Below are 21,634 nucleotides of genomic sequence, written 5' to 3'. Positions count from 1 at the left end.
GACTTGTTAAGTTTATTCCTGAACTTATTCAGGCTTGCCATAACATTGTATTTAATTAATACATTTCAGCACTGTATATAATTCATTAGTAAACATTTCTGAAAACATAGTTCCACTTTGACATTGTGTGTAGGCCAGTGACAGGTCTCAAACCCAGGCCACCAGCACCAAAGCAAATGCCCTAACCATTGTCCCAATAAGGGATATCTCAATAAATATGACTATTGGGACAGTATAGTTAGGTCCTGTCCAGAAAAAACCCTAACCCCTCCTCCCCCCTATGCACTTGTGTAAATCTGAAACAACTTGATAGGTGTAAGCAATAGGATGAATTCCATTTGAAGTAAATCTCACCCCTCTTAAAAGTACCCTCAAGAAAATATTTTATTGATCATAGTGATTCAGGAGTAGGATTAAAACCGGTTAATATGTCCTACTGAATTAAACAACTATACAGAAACCCAGCTAATAATTCTAGAGGGAGAGAGTTTTTGCAATGTTACCGTAATGTTCCCCTAATATTTGAGTGTCCTGTTTTCTGTTAGTTAGTGGAACATTCTATCTATGTTAGCAAAAACCTTCTGAGAACCTTTTTTTAATCATGTTTTGGCATTAAAATTAGTGAAAAATTATCGTAATGTTAAACACAACATACCCATAAATATTCCTGCAACAACCCCATGAAACATGTCTAGAACATTAATATCTTATATGTATGTTTGGTGGGACGTTGACACGTATGTTTCTCGTCTAGAACACTAATATCTTACACTTAGAAAAAAGGGTTCTAATAGGGGTTTTCCACTTTCCCCATAGCATAACCCTTTTTGGTTCCAGGTAAAACCTTTTTTGGTTCAAGGTAAAAAACATTTTTGGTTCCATGTTGAACTCTCTGTGGAAAAGAGTTCTATATGAAACCCAAAGGTTTCTACTTGGAAGCAAAAGGGTTCTACCTGGAACCAACAAGGGTTCTTCAAAGGGTTATCCTATGGGGGACAGCTGAAGAACCGTTTTAGGTTCTAGATAGCACCTTTTTTTCTAAGAGTGTATGTTCTGAGAACATGGCAACCATGTTCTGTGTATGCTTTGTGGGACGTTGATGGAATATTCTCCTAACCAACAGAAAATTGGACACATGAGTGTTCTTGCAACGTTCCTATGAAACGTGTCTAGAACATTAATATATAACATTCTGAGAACATGGTAACCAAGTTCTATTTGACATTAAGGGAACGTTCTCTACAGTTGTGGGAATGTTTGTTGTTAGCTGGGTACCTCTATGTGTGTCTCTAGTTGTGTGTATTGTGTGTGTATGTTTGTCTACATGTACGTTGCATACATGTTCGTGTCTGCACGTGCATGTGTGTGCGTGTGTGTAACCACTCACAGTTGCTCCTGCAGCTCCAGCACAATGGCCTCCAGCTCCCTCTTCTCCTGCTGGCTCTGCTCCTCCAGCTCCACCAGCCTCGCGTTCAGCTCCTTGTTCTCCGTCTCCACGTTTGTCAACTGGGATTCCCGCAGACGCACCAGCTCCTCCAAATAGCCCTGGAGACAAGCACACATCAGGGCTGTTTTTTTCTGGAAGAAAACGGGCTGAAATGGAGTCAAATGGGGAGGTACTTGTCAAATAAGAAACTGAGTGTGCCCTATGACCCAGCTACACATATCCAATGATGCCTTCCATCTACTTCTGTCTTATCAATGAGTCCTATGATAGACTACAGAGAGCAATTTGTGAGCCACATTATCTCTTGCAGATGAGGCATTTCAAGTTATGGTTGGGCAGGAGCAGCATCTTCATAAGAACAAACTGTGCAATAACATTCAGCCCTGATCTCTGAGGTAACAGTCATTTGGGGCATGCCTGGGCACGTGTATACACCCCAATATAGACCTAGTGTCTAGTTTGTGATTATATACCAAGGGCTAGAGGATACACCTATGACCTAGTGTACACCTAGGAGCAACCTACCCTAGGGAGCAAGTGAGCTGTGAATAGTTATTACAGTACTTGAAGAAAGACACCCAACAACGACTATCTTGTCCCCTGTACTTGAGTGCCACTCATAGGCTTGCTGTGGGGATCTACAAAGATACAAAATGGCTACCCACCTTCTGAGCGTAGACAATCTTGAACCTCTGCTCCATCTTGCGGCACTTGTTGGCCCAGCTCTCCTCGTCGGTGACCAGCGGGACGTAGGGGTGCTCAGGGACACTGTCGTCGCTCGTGCTGCTGTCGATACTCCGACGGTCGTCGTCGTCATCACTCAGGTAGTCATAGCTACACAGACAACAACAGATGTCAATAATAGGCCTATTTAGGCTATTAATATTGGGCCCGTTTCCCGAACCCAGATTAAGCCTAGTCCTGGATTAAAAATCTTTCTCTATAGAGGATCACCATTAAAAGCATGTTTTAGTGTTGGCCAACGCAGCCGTTTTTATCTCAAAATCAAATAATTTCTGGGTAACAATCAAGTATCTTACTGTTATTATTTATTTTCAATTAAAATTGTCAAAAATATTTTAAAAATTGCTTCTTAGTAGAGAGCAATTTCTCAAGCAAGAAGGTTGCTAAGACTGTCTAGCTGTGGTCTGAGTGGGGAGGGGAAAACTGAAAACTAGCTGTTATTGACAGAGAGGTTTGGAACTCTCTTTCGTACTGGGCTATTATCTAAATTTACCACCTGGTGATGTAGGCAGGCAGGCCAAAACTCCATCCCACCCAAACATGCTGAAATTTCAGGCAGTCATTTTAAACAGCTCTTACACTGTTCAACTTAATACAAAAATAGAAATGAAGAATGTACAGTAAGTGCAAAATAAAGTAACATGGTTGACGATTTCATCTTAAATCAGCCATAAATCCCCTTGTGACAGGGGGAATGGAAGCTTGTTGTCTGTAACAGGCAGGGGCAATTGAATGCAAAATAATAATAATAATTGTAAGAAATTGTTAAAAACATTTCTAGCCTGTCCATCTATGGGTAACAGTGTTGACGTGTTATGGTCGACCGGCTCAGTTTTCCACCACAAAACACCAGAATATGGCCAAAAATAGTAGAACGAGCTCACCTGCTTTTGGGTCTTTCTATAAATAAAGGGGCCAATGTGTGACATCAGGGTCAACATTTTAAAATGTGATCTTCTTGCAGTGTAGCCTAGTGGTTAGAGCATTGGACTAGTAACCGAAAGGTTGCAAGTTCAAATCCCCGAGCTGACAAGGTACAAAATCTGTCGTTCTGCCCTTGAACAGGCAGTTAACCCACTGTTCCTAGGCCGTCATTGAAAATAAGAATTTGTTCTTAACTGACTTGCCTAGTAAAATAAAGGTAAAATAAATAAAAACATGTGTAGTTACAGGAATAAGAGTCTAGGTAGGTACAATGAGACCATAACTCTTACCAACAACAAAACATCTACATGTCGTTCAAAATGTCACATGAAACATGGACACTGCATGATTCTTTTGCCTAGTAGCCAGGTCTGTTTGTGCTTTAGTCAACTTTTCTATAATTTATAGCCATGGTAAAGATTGTAGAATAATGAAAACGATAAACAACAGAATTTCTATTTTTTTTAAAATAGTTGATATAATAGAATAATATAATACAATGGGTTCTGTCAACAAAATCATTGACAATAATAATAACCAATAATGAAATCATTATAATCAATTAACTCTTCAAGCAGTGTAAGTGTGTGCGTGTGTGCGCGCGTGTGTGTGAAAACTAGGAAAGAGGATGCAACAAATCAAGGAAATGCAATTGAGATTCTCCCAAGGAAGGAGGAAGCAAGTATTTTACAGATATTAAAATTGTTTGACAGTGCCAGACTGACTGACTGAGCTACCATAATACCCATGGCATGTCCAGAAACGACCCCTAGCCCCTACTGCCCAGAATCTAGACATGTGTAGATCTGAGAGGGATTAACTTGTGGTGACATGGTGAGAGCTCCACCTTACCCTCTGATAAGCTTATTGGAATGTTGGTGGTACACCGTTCCAATTCTCTCAGATCTCCACAAGTGTCTAGGGGTAAGGGCTAGGGGTTGATTCTGGACAGGACCCCACAACCCTTTGGGTGTGTGGTGGACCTACAGCACGACATTTGAGGCATGTTTAATTCCATTGGTATACGCACGCAGATTTGCACCGGTGTAAGCTGGACACACCCATGGCACTGTATCAGGCTGATCAAACAGGTCAGGGTAGCTGGAGACCTGCTGTAAACAGTTAAAGGATATAATGTCTACTATTCACACTCGTGCTTCATTCCAGCGAGATAGATATGCAACCACTGACTAACTATAGCTAGGGCATATCTCTAATCAAATCAGATCAAATCTTATTGTACACATACACGTGTTTAGTAGATGATATTGTGGGTGTAGCAAAATGCTTGTGTTTCTAGCTCCAACAGTGAAGTAATATCTAGCCAGTAATATCTAACAATTTCACAACAATACACACAAAACAAACAAATCCAAGTAAATGAATTAAGAATATGTAAATATATGGACGAGCAATATCAGAGCGGCATAGACTAAGATACAGTATATAAATATGAGATGAGTAATTCAAAATATGTACACATTATTAAAGTGACTAGCGTTCCATTTATTAAAGTGGCCAGTGATTTCAAGTAAATGTATATAGGCAGCAGCCTCTAATGTGCTAGTGATGGCTATGTAACGGTCTGATGGCCTTGAGATAGAAGCTGTTTTTCAGTCTGTCAGTCCCAGCTTTGATGCACCTGTACTGACCTCGCCTTCTGGATGATAACGCGGTGAACAGGCAGTGGCTCGGGTGGTTGTTGTCCTTGATTATCTTTTTGGCCTTCGTGTGACATCGGGTGCTGGTAGCTTGCCCCCGGTGATGGGTTGGGCAGACCGCACCACCCTCTGGAGAGCCCTTTGGTTGTGGGCAGTGCAGTTGCCGTACAAAGCGGTGATACAGCCCTCCTCACTGCAGCCTGTCTCGTCATTGTTGGTAATGGTCTGAAAACTTGATGATTGAGTTGGAGGCGAGCGTGGCCATGCAGTCGTGGGTGAACAAGGAGTACAAGAGGGGGCTGAGCACGCACCCTTGTGGGGCCACAGTGTTGAGGATCAGAGAAATGGAGGTGTTGTTTCCAACCTTCACTATCTGTCGGCAGCCAGTCAGGAAGTCCAGGACCCAGTTTCACAGGGTTCAGACCCAGGGCCTCGAGCTTAATGATGAGCTTGGAGGGTACTATGGTGTTGATTGCTGAGCTATAGTCAATGAACAGCATTCTTACATAAGCATTCCTCTTGTCCAGATGGGATAGGGCAGTGTGCAATGTGATGATGAGTGCATCGTCTGTGTATCTATTGGGGCGGTAAAAAAATTGAACTGGGTCTAGGGTGTCAGGTAAGGTAGAGGTGATATGATCCTTGAACTAGTCTCTCAAAGCACTTCATGATGACAGAAGTGAGTGCCACGGGGCGATAGTAATTTAATTCAGTTACTTTTGCTTTCTTGGGTACAGGGACAATGGTGGCCATCTTGAAACATGTGGGGACAGCAGATTGGGATAGGGAGAGATTGCAAACACACAAGCTAGCTGGTCTGCGCATGCTCTGAGGACATGGCTAGGCATGCCTTCTGGGCCGGCAGCCTTGCGAGGGTTAACACGCTTAAATGTCTTACTCACGTCAGCTACGGAGAAGGAGAGCCCACAGTCCTTGGTAACGGGCCGCGTCGGTGGCACTGTGTTATCCTCAAAGCGGGCAAAGAAGGTGTTTAGCTTGTTCGGAAGCAAAATGTCAGTGTCCGCGACATGGCTGGTTTTCCTTTTGTAGTCCATGATTGTCTGTAGACCCTGCCACATACATCTCGTGTCTGAGCCGTTGAATTGTGACTCCACTTTGTCTCTATACTGATGTTTTGCCTGTTTGATTGCCTTACGGAGGGAATAACTACACTATTTGTATTTTGCCATATTCCCAGGGGAATATACACGGCTGTGACTATAACCGAAGAGAATTCGGGACTTGAGTTCCTGTATGTTATCACACAATGAGTATTTAATCATGAAACATACACCCTGCCCTCCTTCTTCCCGGAGAGATATTTATTCCTGTCTGCGTGATGAACTGAGAACCCAACTGGCTGTATATCAGTATATCCCGAGAGAGCCATGTTTCCATGAAACAGAGTATGTTACAATCTCTGATAACTTTCTGGAAGGAAATCCTCGCCCTCAGCTCGTCAACTTTATTATCCAGAGACTGAACATTAGCGAGTAATATACTCAGAAGCGGTGGGTGGTATGCGCACCTCATGAGTCGGACTAGAAGTCCACTCCGAGTACCTCTTCTTCTGGCGATGTTTTGGGTCAGCCTCAGGAATCAGTTTAATTTCCCTGGGGGGTATGAACAAAGGATCAGATTCGGGAAAGTTGTATTCCTGGTTGTAATGCTGGTAATGCTGGTGAGTTACCGCCGCTCTGATATCCAAAAGTTTTTCCCGGCTGTATGTAATAACACAAAAAAATGTCTGGCTTAATAATATAAGAAATAACACATAACAAAACAAAATAGTGCAAAGTTGCCCAGGGGCTAGAAGCACGGCTGCCCTCTATCGCGCCAATCTAGCAATAGATACTGTTGTTTTGGCTGTATAGCATAATTTAATAAGATCCCCAATGATTAGTTAGGTAGCTAGTACTGATGCGCGGGTTGACTCGATTATATCCACTGGGCAGACGGGTTTAGGATCATTAAATATTGTATGACTGAAGGGCGGGTGGGTGGTGGGCAACAATACCTTTAAAAAATCCATCAATGTATAATTATTGTGCAATTTATATAGGCTACGTTAAGGTTTTTCTTCAATTATTTTATCTGGTATTAATGCATTAGCCTAAACTTTAGGGCTACAGGCGCCAAATAGCCTACACAGCCAACCGCCAAATAATGCTTTCGGGACCTGCCAGAAACAGTTCAGGTCAATCTATGGAGGCAAAAAGGACATTGTTTCATTCAGTAAGACAAAAGCTGCAAAAGGAGAGTTGGAAATAAAGAGAAGGGAGGGCCAGAAAAGTAATGTTTGGAAAATCTTTGGTGAAGTGGTAAAAGAGGATGATAGCAGTGCCGGCTATGTTATGTGTAATGATGAGGCTTTATACAAATTTGACAGTCACAAGACGAGACTTCAAATAGGCCTATAATTTCATGTCAACATGAAAAACAAATAAATAGCCAGTTTTTACGACCCCGATTACTCAGTTTTAACTAGGAAAACAAACGATCAAAACGTACACGGACCGTAGTCTTACCTCAGGTATCTTGATTTAATGTTGTCCATAAGGTAAGCTAATTATCTTGACCACCATAACAACATAGATACCAAAATGTTCTGTCAATCCTCGAGATCAACATTAATTCCCACACTTTGGCTGTTGTTAAATCGGGTGCAGTATCAACACAAGCTTTTTATCACTTCACTGTCATTCAGAAAATCCTTTCCTGAATCAGTTGATGTTGCACGATAATGTCCCCACATAACTAAACAGCTAGACATCCAACGTGCATCAAAGAACTATTAGCTAAATTATTGAAGATCCTGTTAATGACCGTATCGATTTGTCTTTCATTTATCATATTAAAGTTACTCTTTCTATTTAAAGTATTGGATTTTGCAATCACATACACTATTTTGGGGATGTGTGCCCATCCGTAACATAGGGAGATACGAAATGTTATGAGGTTACACTACACTTACGAGATCTCCATACAAAAAAAAGAGTTGGACAGCAATATCCAGGAATTTCACAGGATCAAGGTCAAAGTGTAATTAATTTGTTAAATACTTAGTATATGATACAACAACAAACATTTTTGCTAAATCTGTGAAGATTCTAAGCATGACAAAGGGTTTAAACTAGGGATGACCCCATTTAGTCGACTGGTCGATTGTTTAGTCGATGGGATGTTGGTCGACTGAGATTTCTTTAGTTGAGCAGTAGCAATTTAAAAAATATCATGGTGTACAAGACTAATTCATTGTGGAGGCTGTGGGATGGCACAATTCATCACTCTAAGGAATGTGCTACTGAAATTGTATATGGTGCAACACAAATAAAAATGATATTATTTTATAACAAATGCGCTTTTTCCCACATTGGATACTGGCCACTGTCTGCGGTTCTGAAACACATCAGTGCGCTGTTGAATTGGCATATTTTCCTAGACCATGTTGCTATGTGCATAATAGCAAAGTTAACCAGCATATTGGTGATGAGAACAATGCGGCGGAGGAAGCAGCAGAATGAAGAGACGAGTAAACAACCCTTGCCTTATTGTCTAAATGTGACCCGTTTCAGGAAACTAGGCATATGTAGTGGGTCACTACTTCACAGGAGAGCCGTTTGAACATAAACATAAAAAAAAAAAATGTGTTTTTTTGGCAGAAAAGCTTTCTCGGAACATGTGAACTTTCATGTGCCTTAATAATGAACTTGTATACCATCTGTAAAAATGAATAAAATTGTTAAATTATTAGCCTAGTTGGTTTAGCCACAGAAAAAGTCAGCAACCTTCCCGCTAGCCATGATTGGCTGAGATAATGAGTGTGCTGGAAATGCCGAGAGATGAGTTTGGATTGGTCTGCCATATAGCACACTTCTGTCTATTTGAGATGGTCAATATGTGTAGGTAATCCTGTCTAATTAGGCTTTTTTATGTATAGCGTAGAAGTGCGGCATAAATGTTGCTCTCCACTTTCTGGAGGACCGAGTTTTGAAATCAATGGAATTGGAGTATGATAGCTAAGGAGATGGAAAAAACAAATGTCTCCGGATTACATCTTTAAACTAAGAGCAACCATGGCTGTAAAAATATCTGAACATTATGAAGTGGATATGAACACACACATACTCAATTACATGTTTGCTTACACATACAGACTTATACGTACACACACACACACACACACAATCTCACTCTCTTTCTCTTCTATTCTATTCTCTTCCTCTCTCTCTATTGTAGAGAATGTGTTTATTGTTTGTCTATATTTTTTATGTATTTGTCTACAAGTTTATATATGTTTACAACAAGCAAGGGGAAGAGATCAGAATAGAGGCATTGGGGAATAATAACATATTGTATGGAATACATTTGTAGCCGTCTCTAGAGTAATGCAAGGTCTCTTTCATGATCATGTGAAATGTCAATTGCTATGGAAATGCTGGGATGTGCATTTCAATTATGTTAAAAGTAATTATGATGCAACTATGATGGTGATACGATATGGATTACAATTATCATCATGAATATTAAGGCTATACGCACTACGTTACACACATAGACATTTAACCATGCAAATTGGCAGAGATATTATTTATTTGGACGTCACACATTATAGTCTTACTCTTATACAGACATTGTACACACTCTTACTAAATCACATCCAATATCATACACATCAACTCAGATTTACTACACACATAATATCTTGTCTCAATTTTCTAACATCTGTGGCACTGGCTCACAGGAAAGGAAATAAAACAAATATTTTACCAGGCAAGTCAGTTAAGAACAAATTCTTATTTTCAATGACAGCCTAGGAACAGTGCCTGCTCAGGGGCAGAACGACAGATTTGTACCTTGTCAGCTCTGGGATTTGAACTTGCAACCTTCCGGTTACCAGTCCAACGCTCTAACCACTAGGCTACCCTGACACCCCTAGAACCTTATTCGAAATATCAGACATTTAAAAGCTCTAGTTTTGACCATCATAATACCTCTGATGGCAGTAACTTTACAAACACTAATTATGGTCAATTTAGACTTGAGAATAATATCTAGTTACAATAAGGGGTGAAATAAGTATAGCCAGTTATAATTGTAATGGTTTAGCAGATTATAAAAAAAGAAGATCAGTCTTTACATGGCTAAAAGGAATATAACATATACTGTTTACACGAAACTCAATCTACATCCTTAGATGTAAAAAGGAATGGGGTGGTGAAATAAGGAATTTGCAGAAAGTCGTTACTGAAGACGGAGTCATCTATGATTCTCCGAAAGATATTTTAAAAGAGGAAGCTACTTATTTTAGGCAGATGTTCTCTTTTACATCTCATCCTCTCCCACTGAATGAAGATTATGGTAAGGAATTATTTCCAGAAAATTAACAAATGTACAGAAAGATCAGTGCGAAGGCCAAATTACAGAGGGAGAACTTTTTGAGGCTATTAAATCGTTTCAGTCTGGAAAAACCCCAGGGCTTGATGGCATACCGGTAGAGGTATATCAAGTATTTTTTGATATACTAAAAGCTCCTCCTAAAAACTACTCCTATAGAAACGGTAGTCTGTCAGGTACTCAGCAGGAAGGTCTAATGTCTCTATTATTAAACAAGACCCATATGGCAAATATAAAGTCTATCTAAAAAACTGGAGGCCCCTTACACTTCAATGTTGTGATGCAAAAATACTAGCGAAATGCATAGCACTCAGAATTAAAAGGGTTTTACCAGGTATTGTTCATCCTGATCAGACAGGTTTTTAACATGGACGATACATTGGAGATAATATACGACAACTACTAGAAATAATAGAACATCATGAAACGCATAAGAAGCCAGGAATGGTATTTATAGCGGATTTTGAAAAGGCATTTTATAAAGTAAGACTTGATTTTTTCAATTTTGGTAATTCTCTTACAAAATGGGTAAAAAATTATGTATAGCAACCCCAGGTGTAAAATTGTAAATAACAGCTACTTCTCAGAGTTTTGAATTGTCAAGAGGAGTTAAACAAGGGTGTCACCATAGCTATTCGTTATGGCCATCGAAATGCTATCTATTAAAATCAGATCCAATAACCACATTAGAGGATTAGAAATCCAAGGCTTTAAAATAAAGGTGTCAATAAAGTCCTCAAGCTAGACCCCTGCAATGTCTCATTGAAGATCTAGATAATTTTTCTGTACTCTCTGCACTAAAATCTAATTATGATAACTGTACAATGTTACATATTAGATCTTTAAAAAATAAAACTTTTACATTACCCTGCAGTTTACCTCTAAAATGGGCTGATGGTGAAGTAGACATACTCGCTATTCATATCACAAAATAAATAAATAAGCTCTCACCATGAATTTCAATAGAAAACTTGTAAACATAGACAGGATCCTGCAACCATGGAGGTAAATACCTGTCTATTTATGGAAAAATTGCCCTGATTAACTCCTTAGTCATATCTCAGTTTACTCACTTACTTATGGTGCTGCCTACTCCTGATGATTCATTTTTCAAATCATATGAGCCAAAAATATGTTGATTTATCTGGGACGCTAAACCGCACAAAATAAAACGCGCCTATCTATATAATGAAGATGTATTGGGTGGGTTGAGCTTCACTATAAGCTTCACTCATTCACAAGTTTTATTTGAACCCTAAATGTTTCTCAAGTAGATTACTAAGAAAAGCTCATCCATTGTTTAAAAATGGCCTATTTGCCTTTGTGCAGATTGCCATGTCTCATTTTCATTTTCCATTAACTGAAAATTAGACTTTTTTCAAAGTATCTCTCTTTTTCAAACAAGCATTGTTTGCTTGTTTGGCCATTTCAATTCCACCCCCCTGAAAATATATAAATATTACAACATATATTAATGGCTGAACTCAAATGTGCTGGTTGATAAAATACCTGTATTTATGGAAAATATGTTTGAAAAGGGTATTTTGTTCTTAAATTATATTGTAAATTGGAATGGTAGAGTTATGTCCTTCATGGAGTTATCAGAATTGTTTGGGAAGGTCTGCTCAATCCAAGAGTACAACCAATTGATTACAGCATTACCCCAAAAATGGAGGAGGCAGGTGGCAGCGGGAGGAGGTAGGGAACTGGTCTGTCTGCCCAATATAAAGGATCAAAATTGGCGGAGGAATAAAAATAGCATAAATAGGAAAGTATACCAGTTTCATTTGTGGACCAGGATGTTGACAACTGTGCCATACAGATTGCAAAAGAGTTGGGAAGAGATTTTTGATGTACCGATTTCATGGTACAGGGTGTATGAGATGATATATAAAACAACGCAAGATTCAAGACTTCGTGCTTTTCAGCTAAAATTATTATATAGAATTCTTGCCACCAACAAAATGTTGAATATTTGGTTCTTAAAATCATGGAAGCTCTGCGATTTTGTTGTGAGGATACAGAATCAATAGACCATTTATTTTGGTATTGCCCTCAGGTAGCCTGTTTCTGGTCTCAGGTCAGGAATGGCGGAAAATGCATAGCATTGATCTAAAATTGACCCTAGAAATAGTATTGTTAGGAGATCTGGAGAGACCGGGTCAGTCAATTACCAATATATTAATACTCTTAGTAAAAGTATTTATCTTCAACTCGCAATCTGTGGATTCAATTCGATTAGACAGATTGAAATTGTACGTTAAACATCACAGCATAGTTGAAAGATATATGTTGCGTAGAATCCTGAAGTGAGGGGCCAGCAGAGATAGATGGGATGGGCTGAGGGAAGCTGAAGCATGTGGAATTGGAGACAAATGGGAGTGGAGTTGCTGTGTGGGAGATAGAATGACGGTCAAAGTTTTTTTTGTGTGTAAAAATGAAACATAATAAAAAGTACATTTGAATGGGATCTTGGAGGGTTCGGGTTCACGTTTTTTGGCCTGGTGGTAGATCGGTCAACGTGCCCTTGAGCAGGGCATTGACATTGGATGCTTCTGTGTGTCGCTCTGAATGGGAAACTGTTGGATGACTGGTATGATGTTGGTGTTGAGCGGCTTCACTGCAAGTATATTGTATGTTAAGAATATTCAATAAATACATTTTTACAAATATTTTAAAAAAAGGGCAACCATGGCATCCATGACAGGAGACGTGTCCATCTATGATGTAATGTTAAATGGGTAAGATAGTCTAGCTAGCTACATTTTCTGATATTACATGTTTCTAATTTTGACAGAAAGTGGTTTCATTTCAAGTTAGTGTATTGTTAGCTAGCTACCTAATGTTAGCTGTCTGGCTAGCTAATGTTACATATATGATCTTATTATTTGCATCTCAGAGCCATTTGCTTAGCTAGTTATATCATAATGTTAGCTAGCTAACATTGAACCTGGTTGGTTAGCTACCTGCAGATTGATGCAGGGTAGTAACGTCATGAGTTGGGATTATGGTTCATTGTTTAGCTAGCAGGCTAGCTAGCTACATGTCTTAACAAAAGACTCTACTATGCAAGTTGAGTGCGTTCGAAAATTCAGTCTGACCAGTCTACTCTGATTTCAGAGCCCTCTCATCTGAGTGTGCCAGAGCGCAGAATAACTGATGAATTTATGAAAGCTCAACACCCGCTGAATTTGGCCGGTGTCAGTAAAAAAGAGTAAATACATTGTTTTCAGCAGCACAGTTGCAGTCACCAACGCTCTGGATAACATGAAAACAGCCTAACCAGCTTTGCTAGGGTGAGTAAAATGGTCAGAGTTTGGGTGGGGGCTAAAGCTTAAGTGGGTGTGAATGATGCTGAATGGGTGTAGACAAAGAGGAGTTCTCAAGTAGGGGCAAAACATTCAAAGGCCATTTTCTCAAAAGTGAGGATACAAGTTTATCAACTTTCAAAGCAGAATTACTTTCCCATTGTTCCTGAAATGCAGTGTATGATATACCATTTTGTAGCTCTGTGTCTCTGCTTTTATCCAATGTCAAAAACACCATTTAACATTTTGCTACATAAGACCGAATGAAGGCGGTCGGTCACAAATAGATAGATATTTGTGGGCTATACTCGGCCTAGTCTCGGCCTTGTCTCAGGATGGTAAGTTGGTGGTTGAAGACATCCCTCTAGTGGTGTGGGGGCTGTGCTTTGGCAAAGTGGGTGGGGTTATTATCCTTCGTGTTTGGCCCTGTCCGGGCGTATCATCGGATGGGGCCACAGTGTCTCCTGACCCCTCCTGTCTCAGCCTCCAGTATTTATGCTGCAGTAGTTTATGTGTCGGGGGGCTAGGGTCCGTTTGTTATATCTGGAGTACTTCTCCTGTCTTATCCGGTGTCCTGTGTGAATTTAAGTATGCTCTCTCTAATTCTCTCTTTCTCTCGGAGGAACTGAGCCCTAGGACCATGCCTCAGGACTACCTGGCATGATGTCTCCTTGCTGTCCCCAGTCCACCTGGCCGTGCTGCTGCTCCAGTTTCAACTGTTCTGCCTGCGGCAATGGAATCCTGACCTGTTCACCGGATGTGCTACCTGTCCCAGATCTACTGTTTTCAACTCTCTAGAGACAGCAGGAGTGGTAGAGATACTCTTAATGATCGGCTATGAAAAGCCAACTGACATTTACTCCTGAGGTGCTGACTTGCTGCACCCTCAACAACTACTGTGATTATTATTATTTGACCATGCTGGTCATTTATGAACATTTGAACATCTTGGCCATGTTCTGTTATAATCTCCACCCGGCACAGCCAGAAGAGGACTGGCCACCCCTCATAGCCTGGTTCCTCTCTAGGTTTCGGCCTTTCTAGGGAGTTTTTCCTAGCCACTGTGCTTCTACACCTGCATTGCTTGCTGTTTGGGGTTTTAGGCTGGGTTTCTGTACAGCACTTTTACCTTTATTTAACCAGGCAAGTCAGTTAAGAACACATTCTTATTTTCAATGACGGCCTGGGAACAGTGGGTTAACTGCCTGTTCAGGAGCAGAACGACAGATTTTGTACCTTGTCAGCTCGGGGGTTTGAACTCGCAACCTTCTGGTTACTAGTCCAACGCTCTAACCACTAGGCTACGCTGCCGCCCCAGCGGCAGCGTAGTACGAAGGGCTATATAAATACATTTGATTTGAAATTTGATTTGAAATGAAGAGAGAGGAAACCGCAACGAAATTACGTCTATAATCAATAGAATAATTGTTAAATGTGCCTGGCTTTATAAATCATCCATATACAGTGCCTTCATCCATATTCAGACTAGAGGTCGACCGATTAATCGGAATGGCCGATTAATTAGGGCCGATTTCAAGTTTTCATAACAATCGGAAATCGGTATTTTTGGGCGCCGATTTTGCTGATTTAAAAAATATATTTTATTTTATATACCTTTATTTAACTAGGCAAGTCAGTTAAGAACACATTCTTATTTTAAATGACGGCCTAGGAGCGGTGGGTTAACTGCCTTGTTCAGGGGCAGAACGACATATTTTCACCTTGTCAGCTCGGGGATCCAATCTTGCAACCTTACAGTTAACTAGTCCAACGCTCTAACCACCTGCCTCTCATTGCACTCCACGAGGAGCCTGCCTGTTATGGGAATGCAGGGTCTGAACAGTTATGTAAAATAAGGTATTTCATTTTTTTTATTTTTAACAAATTTGCAAACATTTCTGAAAACCTGTTTTTGCTTTGTCATTATGGGCTATTGTGTGTAGATTGATGAGGGAAATATAGTATTTAATGTGAGTGAGAGGTGCTTCAGAGCATGGCGATTGGCAGCCGGGAATTATAATTATTATATTCAGCCCAAGGGCACAACGGCCACTGGCCACAAAAGACATGGATTTTTTTAGGGGCATTACGGCCACACAAGGAGGATGCCGCCGGAAAATTCTAGGCATTATCCCGTGCTTGTCAAATTGTGAATGAGAGACTCATCGAGAAACAGCTCATGCCTTTCATGATACTTTTTTCAAATCATTATTAGAGTCGCATCATGCAACCTTAGAATGTATTAAAAATCAAAACATATAGCCCATTGTTTGTATTACAACTAAAGATACATAAATAACTCTAAATTAAGTATATAGGAGGACCTGTTTCTTTGTTAACCCCTCAACACAGAATAGCCGCATGTGCGCGCTCTCTCAGAAATCGCTTGGAGAAAATATCCTTTCTATTTTATTCAGCTATGTTCAATTGTATTTGTCCTACTATAAAATATTGCAACCGAATCTTGTCTGTTAAATGAACTAGTGTAGCCCACAACTATGTGGCATTAGGCAGATCTGTGCCTAACATAAGGACAAGAGTATGCTATTCTGTTCTTCTGAAATAGACTACATTTGGCTCATATCTTGTTTCTTAAGACCTGTCTAAAATAAATAATGGATTCATTGTGATGGAGTAAGCTATATTACAGGGATTTCTTAGACTTTTTAAAATGTAGATGTTCCAAAGGTCTGTTTGTAGGCTTTGCTAAATGTGTTTATGTTAATGAACGGCAAATTAACGCGAGACCGGCAGTTACCTGCTTGACAATCACTGGCTGACAAAATGTCATGACCGCCACAGCTCTAGGAACGACCCCCCTAAAATTCAGTTCAGTTGAATTTCGTTCATACTGTGTGTCCCGTTCTATAGTCATTTATCAATGAAAGCAAATTAACACACATCCCACTGGTTGAGGAGCTGGACCACGCATGAGAAAGTCATTCCTTTCCACAACAACCACACACTCCCAGCAGACTTATTGGTGAGATGCACAACACAAGGACAATGTTTCAATCCCCATTGGGATCTTACGCTAAAAACATGGACAATATTTATAAGATTCCAATAAAGATCCATATTATTTACTTAGGATTATTTGTAAAGAAAAATAAAAAAACGTTAAAAAACTAACATGTTCAAACCTCATGATTATATAAACTGTCTAACACTATCATAACACCAGGTTGTAATACACAAGGTTGTTTATGTTTCATGGTCATTTCAGTCTTTATAAACCATGTATAAACAAACAATGTATTGTCCAATGTTTGTTTAATCAAGATTGTGGCTTTAACATAGCTCTACATTACCTCTGTGTGAACTTTAGGTATGGCGTGTAGTCGATGACAGCAGAGGATTTTCCATCCAGGGCCTCCCCCTTTAGACAGAAACTGTGGACAGAAATTCATAACCCAATTAAACACGAACCTATGGACAGCAACCTTGTCATATGACTATGTCCATCACAGAATAACAAGGCCCTCTTTGAGTTCCTCTCCTGGTGCCTCTCTGCCATTGTTGCTGTAACTTCCTCAAACTTTCTCAAGGTCTTGTTTTTGAAAAGCATTTTCTGACAAATTCATTTTTTTTTAAAGCCCTAGAAAAACAATTGATTTCTCTGATTTCATCGAGCATGTTCTCCCAGCCTCACCTGAAGTCTATGGCTCCGAGTCCAATAAGCATCCCTGTTAGGACCGTGGCTTCTTCCCTTAGCATGATGGCCCCATCACCATAGAACCTCCTGTAGCACACACACATAAATATAGGTGTGTCAGGTACCCTAGGTGTTTGTTGGGATTGTTAGTTGTCATTAAGGTTGTGGCGGTCATTAAATTGTCAGCCGGATATTGTTATGCAAAAGACTGCCGGTCTCACGTTAATTAACATGTTCAGCATCTCCAGGCCTCCACGGAGTCCACACATACAAGCCACAGATGCACGCATTTAGAACATTTTTAAAAAGTCAAAGAAATCAATTTAATATACACCATCACAATAAATCCATTATTTTAGTCAGGTCTAAAGAAACGTTATGATGTGAAGAATGTATGTTATCTGGCTATCCTCAATGCCATAGGCTGTAGGTGTGTTAATTTAGCTGACAAGATATCCTGTGCCATTATTTTATATTATACGATTTATAGTAAGAACAATATAATTGAACTTTTCTGAATAAAATAGAAAGGATATTGTTCCCGTTCTAGAGTGGGTGCGCATATGAAGTGGCTATGTTGAGCGCAAAAGGGTTTGAAACAGGGCCTATATGCTTGATTTAGAGTTATTTGGCAACTTTAGTTGTGAATGATACAAACCTTCGAAAGTCTTATAAATCAAAACATATATAGGCTGCATGATGCGACTATAGGCTAATGATGATTTGAGAAAGTCGCAAAAAAAGCTTGTGCTCTGTTCCTTGCCTCATGCTGCACAGCTGTTCTCTCTTCAAGAGATCATATATTAACCCACATGATGTCAGCTGGTCCTGTTGTGGCAGGGCTGAAATGCAGTTTTTGGGGGATTCAGTTCATTTGCATGGCAAAGAGGGAATTCATCTGATTACTCTTCATAACATTCTGGAGTATATGCAAAATACCATCATACAAACTGAGGCAGCAGACTTTGTCAAAATTAATATTTGTGTCATTCTCAAAACTTTTGGCCACGACTGTATATCCACAGTAAAACGAGTCCTACATCAACATAACCTGAAAGGCCGCTCAGAAAGGAAGAAGTCATTGCTCCAAAACTGCCATAAAAAAGGTTTGCAACTGCACATAGGGACAAAGATCGTACTTTCTGAAGAATTGTCCTCTGGTCTGATGAAACAAAAAATAGAACTGTTTGGCCATAATGACCATCGTTATGTTTGGAGGAAAAAGGAGGAGGCTTGCAAGCCGAAGAACACCATCCCAACCGTGAAGCACGGGGATGGCAGCATCATGTTGTGGGGGTGTTTTGCTGCAGGAGGGACTGGTGCGCTTCACAAAATAGATGGCATCATGAGGCGGGAAAATTATGTGAGGCAGAAAAAGTATGTGGATATATTGAAGCAACATCTCAAGATATCAGTCAGGAAGTTAAAGCTTGGTCACAAATGGGTCTTCCAAATGGACAATGACCCCAAGCATTCTTCCAAAGTTGTGCAAAATGGCTTAAGGACAACAAAGTCAAAGGATTGGAGTGGCCATCACAAAGCCCTGACCTCAATCCCATAGAACATTTGTGGGCAGAACTGAAAAAGAATGTGCGAGCAAGGAGGCCTCCAAAACTGACTCAGTTACACCAGCTCTGTCAGGAAGAATGGGTCAAAATTGTAGAAGGCTACCCGAAAAGTTTGACCCAAGTTAAACAATTAAGGCAATGCTACCAAATACTAATTGAGTGTATGTAAACTTCTGACCCACTGGGAATGTGATGAAATAAATACATGCGGAAATAAATAATTCTCTCTACTATTATTCTGACATTTCACATTCTTAAAATAAAGTGGTGATTCTAACTGACCTAAGACAGGGAATGTTTACTATGATTAAATGTCAGGAATTGTGAAAAAACTGAGTTTAAATGTATTTGGCTAAGGTGTATGTAAACCTCCGACATCAACTGTATATATATATATATATATATATTGGTCATGCCTCACGGGTGGTGCAGCAGTCTAAGGCACTGCATCTCAGTGCCAAGAGGCTTTACTTCAGTCCCTGGATCGAATACAGGCTGTACTGCATCCGACCGTGATTGGGAGTGCCATAGGGCGGCGCACAATTGGCCCAGCATCATCTGGGTTTGGCCGGGGTAGGCCGTCATTGTAAATAAGAATTTGTTCTTACCTGACTTGCCTAGTTAAATAAAAGGTTAAATTTAAAAAACAACTGGCGGCAACTGCGGCGCAATCAATAGGAGATGAACAGTGGCTGGGCTGAAAATATAGCTAACTTGTTATGCAAGTGTTACACACCAACAGATGGAGAAAACCTACAGCAATTAATTTCAATAATAATCTTCATTTTAATTTGACTTTACAAACAACAAGATGGCTTAATTGGAGTCTATTTCTTCAGAGCCCAGACCTTTCTAAAATAACCACTGGCTGAGGTAGTCAATGAGGCTTAACAGTCTATTAAAAGTTGGAATTGTTTTATTAGGCCTAGTTACAATTGCAACTGGTCAAAAATGTAGCATCCTACATAAAACAATCATTTAAAGAAAATAAGTCTGCTCGTTCGAACTAAAACAATGTAACTAATAATGAAAAGTGTACATTTGTAAAGTAATTGGAAAGGTAGAGACAAATTATTTGTGACATTGTGGTTACAATAAAGAATATAAACAAGATGTGATCAAGATGATGTGTTTTTATTTACAGTAGTGATGGACAATTGGAAACAGTTTGAAAACAATTTGAAAACAGGTTTTCAAACCCTTGTTTTTCACAAGTGTACTGTAGTCCTGTAGCAGGTGTAGCACATCATGCAAATGTTTCCTATTAGCAGGACAATATCATTTTTATAGCGCCGCTACTGTTGTGAAAATCCCTTGACTTGCAATGTATTCAATGCTTAAGTACTCTAAAGTGTTACATTTCTAACTCAAAACAACAGCACAGTATTTCTTCATCAACATCTTTATGCTTAAATAACGAGAAATACATTCAAATGCGGACGCTTATTTTAACTACATTTTAGTCGCACTTCCACCCAGCTCCACGACCACAGGTAAAACCTTGCTGAGATGATCAATGTATTTGTTGGATTGTTGTATCGTCAATTTCTCTAGCCAAAACATCTTGATGGCCTTGACCAGTTCATCTTTGCTTGTCGGCTTGGCAGAGTTACGGATGAATGTTTTCAGTTGATGCCAAACAAGTTAGATCAGGTTTAAATCAGGAGACCTAGATGTAGAGATTTAAAAAATAGATATACCGTAGGCCTACCATAGGTGTTGTAGGTATTTTATTTATATTTTATTTACTACATAAAGGTCTACTTACTCTGCTGGCGTCTTGACCCAGTTTATGCCCTCATTTGCAATGCAAACCCGGGCGGCAGTGTGTTTTGGGCCATTGTCTGCATTTGGAGAAGAATAAAATACATTTAGCCTAACAGCCAACATTAGGTACAATAATAGAAATACACATGTAAATAGGTCTAAACATAACAAAATATTGCTATAATCCTACCTTGAAAGAAATGATGTGGTCCCAGAAACACCTCTCTGGCATAGGGTCCAGCATATCTCTTGATGATTTCTTCCTCAAAGAGATCTCGAGCCATGATACCTGAAAAAGGAGGCAACAGTGAATTATTGTGGAACACATAACTACAATAGGCTACAATATTTGATGTATCTTTTGCTTTGTAAATAGCCAAACTTACCATCAAAAATCAAATGTGGGCCTTGTCTCTTGGGAGAAATTGCCCCCCACACATGGAGTTTGAGCGGATGCTTGGGACTCGGCTTGCTTGATATTCTTCCTTTTCTTCTGTAACAATTTTGAGCAAATTGCTCAAGGGCCACGGTTCATTCGTCATGTCATTAAATGTCTTGCCAGCTTTGATCCATGCCAGTCAACACATATCTTAAGAATATCATGTTAAATTATTTTCCATGATATTCAAGTGAGCAAGTGATGTCTGCTAAATAATCAAGTTAGGTTTCTCCAGAAATAAATATGCTAAATAACAAACAGGCTTTATTTACAAATTAGTGAGAATGTCTCACCCCATGTTCAAGAATTGCCTTTTTCTCACTCACTCTAGGTTAAATGAAAACTAAATCTCCAAAATATTGTTACTTTTTAAACAAAGCGATTATTATTATTATTAATTAATTTAGAATGATATAAAAGCCCCTTAGATATTGTCACGGATCTTAACGGAAAATGCTCCTGAGATATTAATTTAGAATACTCCAATCCTCTAAATGTAATTATTGTCAGAGAGTCACATCATTGAAAAAAATATTTTTTAGATATACTGTAGGCCTACCATAGGCAAAATTAATCTCTTGAGTAATGTGATGTTAAAAGTGGTGTAGGTCTTATTTATTTAAAAAGCATATTGAAGCAATAGGATTTGAAGCAATGAGATTTCAGCATCATTTCGCGCTGCTCTGAGACAAGCATGGCGACTGGTCTTGATAAATCAATGAGA

The 21,634-nt window shown here is 39.5% G+C and overlaps 1 protein-coding gene and 1 long non-coding RNA gene across 2 annotated transcripts in view; both read right to left on the bottom strand.

Moving 5' to 3' along the window:
• rundc3ab (RUN domain containing 3Ab) overlaps positions 1 to 21,634 on the bottom strand; it is a 37,480-nt gene that overhangs the window by 8,192 nt on the left and 7,654 nt on the right. Inside the window, exons 6-9 of the mRNA XM_031799891.1 lie at positions 17,134 to 17,223; positions 16,793 to 16,873; positions 2,113 to 2,281; positions 1,388 to 1,545 (exon numbers count right to left, since the gene is read on the bottom strand). Coding sequence (XP_031655751.1) covers positions 1,388 to 1,545; positions 2,113 to 2,281; positions 16,793 to 16,873; positions 17,134 to 17,223 — 498 coding nt within the window. The remainder of the gene's footprint in view (positions 1 to 1,387; positions 1,546 to 2,112; positions 2,282 to 16,792; positions 16,874 to 17,133; positions 17,224 to 21,634) is intronic.
• LOC116355526 (uncharacterized) lies at positions 19,709 to 20,966 on the bottom strand. The gene is made up of 4 exons (XR_004204561.1): positions 20,858 to 20,966; positions 20,662 to 20,760; positions 20,473 to 20,548; positions 19,709 to 20,373 (listed from the first exon to the last, which is right to left on the bottom strand). It is a non-coding gene; the product is annotated as an uncharacterized LOC116355526 (long non-coding RNA).

The sequence above is a fragment of the Oncorhynchus kisutch genome, linkage group LG20, assembly GCF_002021735.2.
Source record: "Oncorhynchus kisutch isolate 150728-3 linkage group LG20, Okis_V2, whole genome shotgun sequence".
Taxonomy (NCBI): Eukaryota; Metazoa; Chordata; class Actinopteri; order Salmoniformes; family Salmonidae; genus Oncorhynchus; species Oncorhynchus kisutch.
This window is presented reverse-complemented; position numbering and strand designations above follow the sequence as displayed.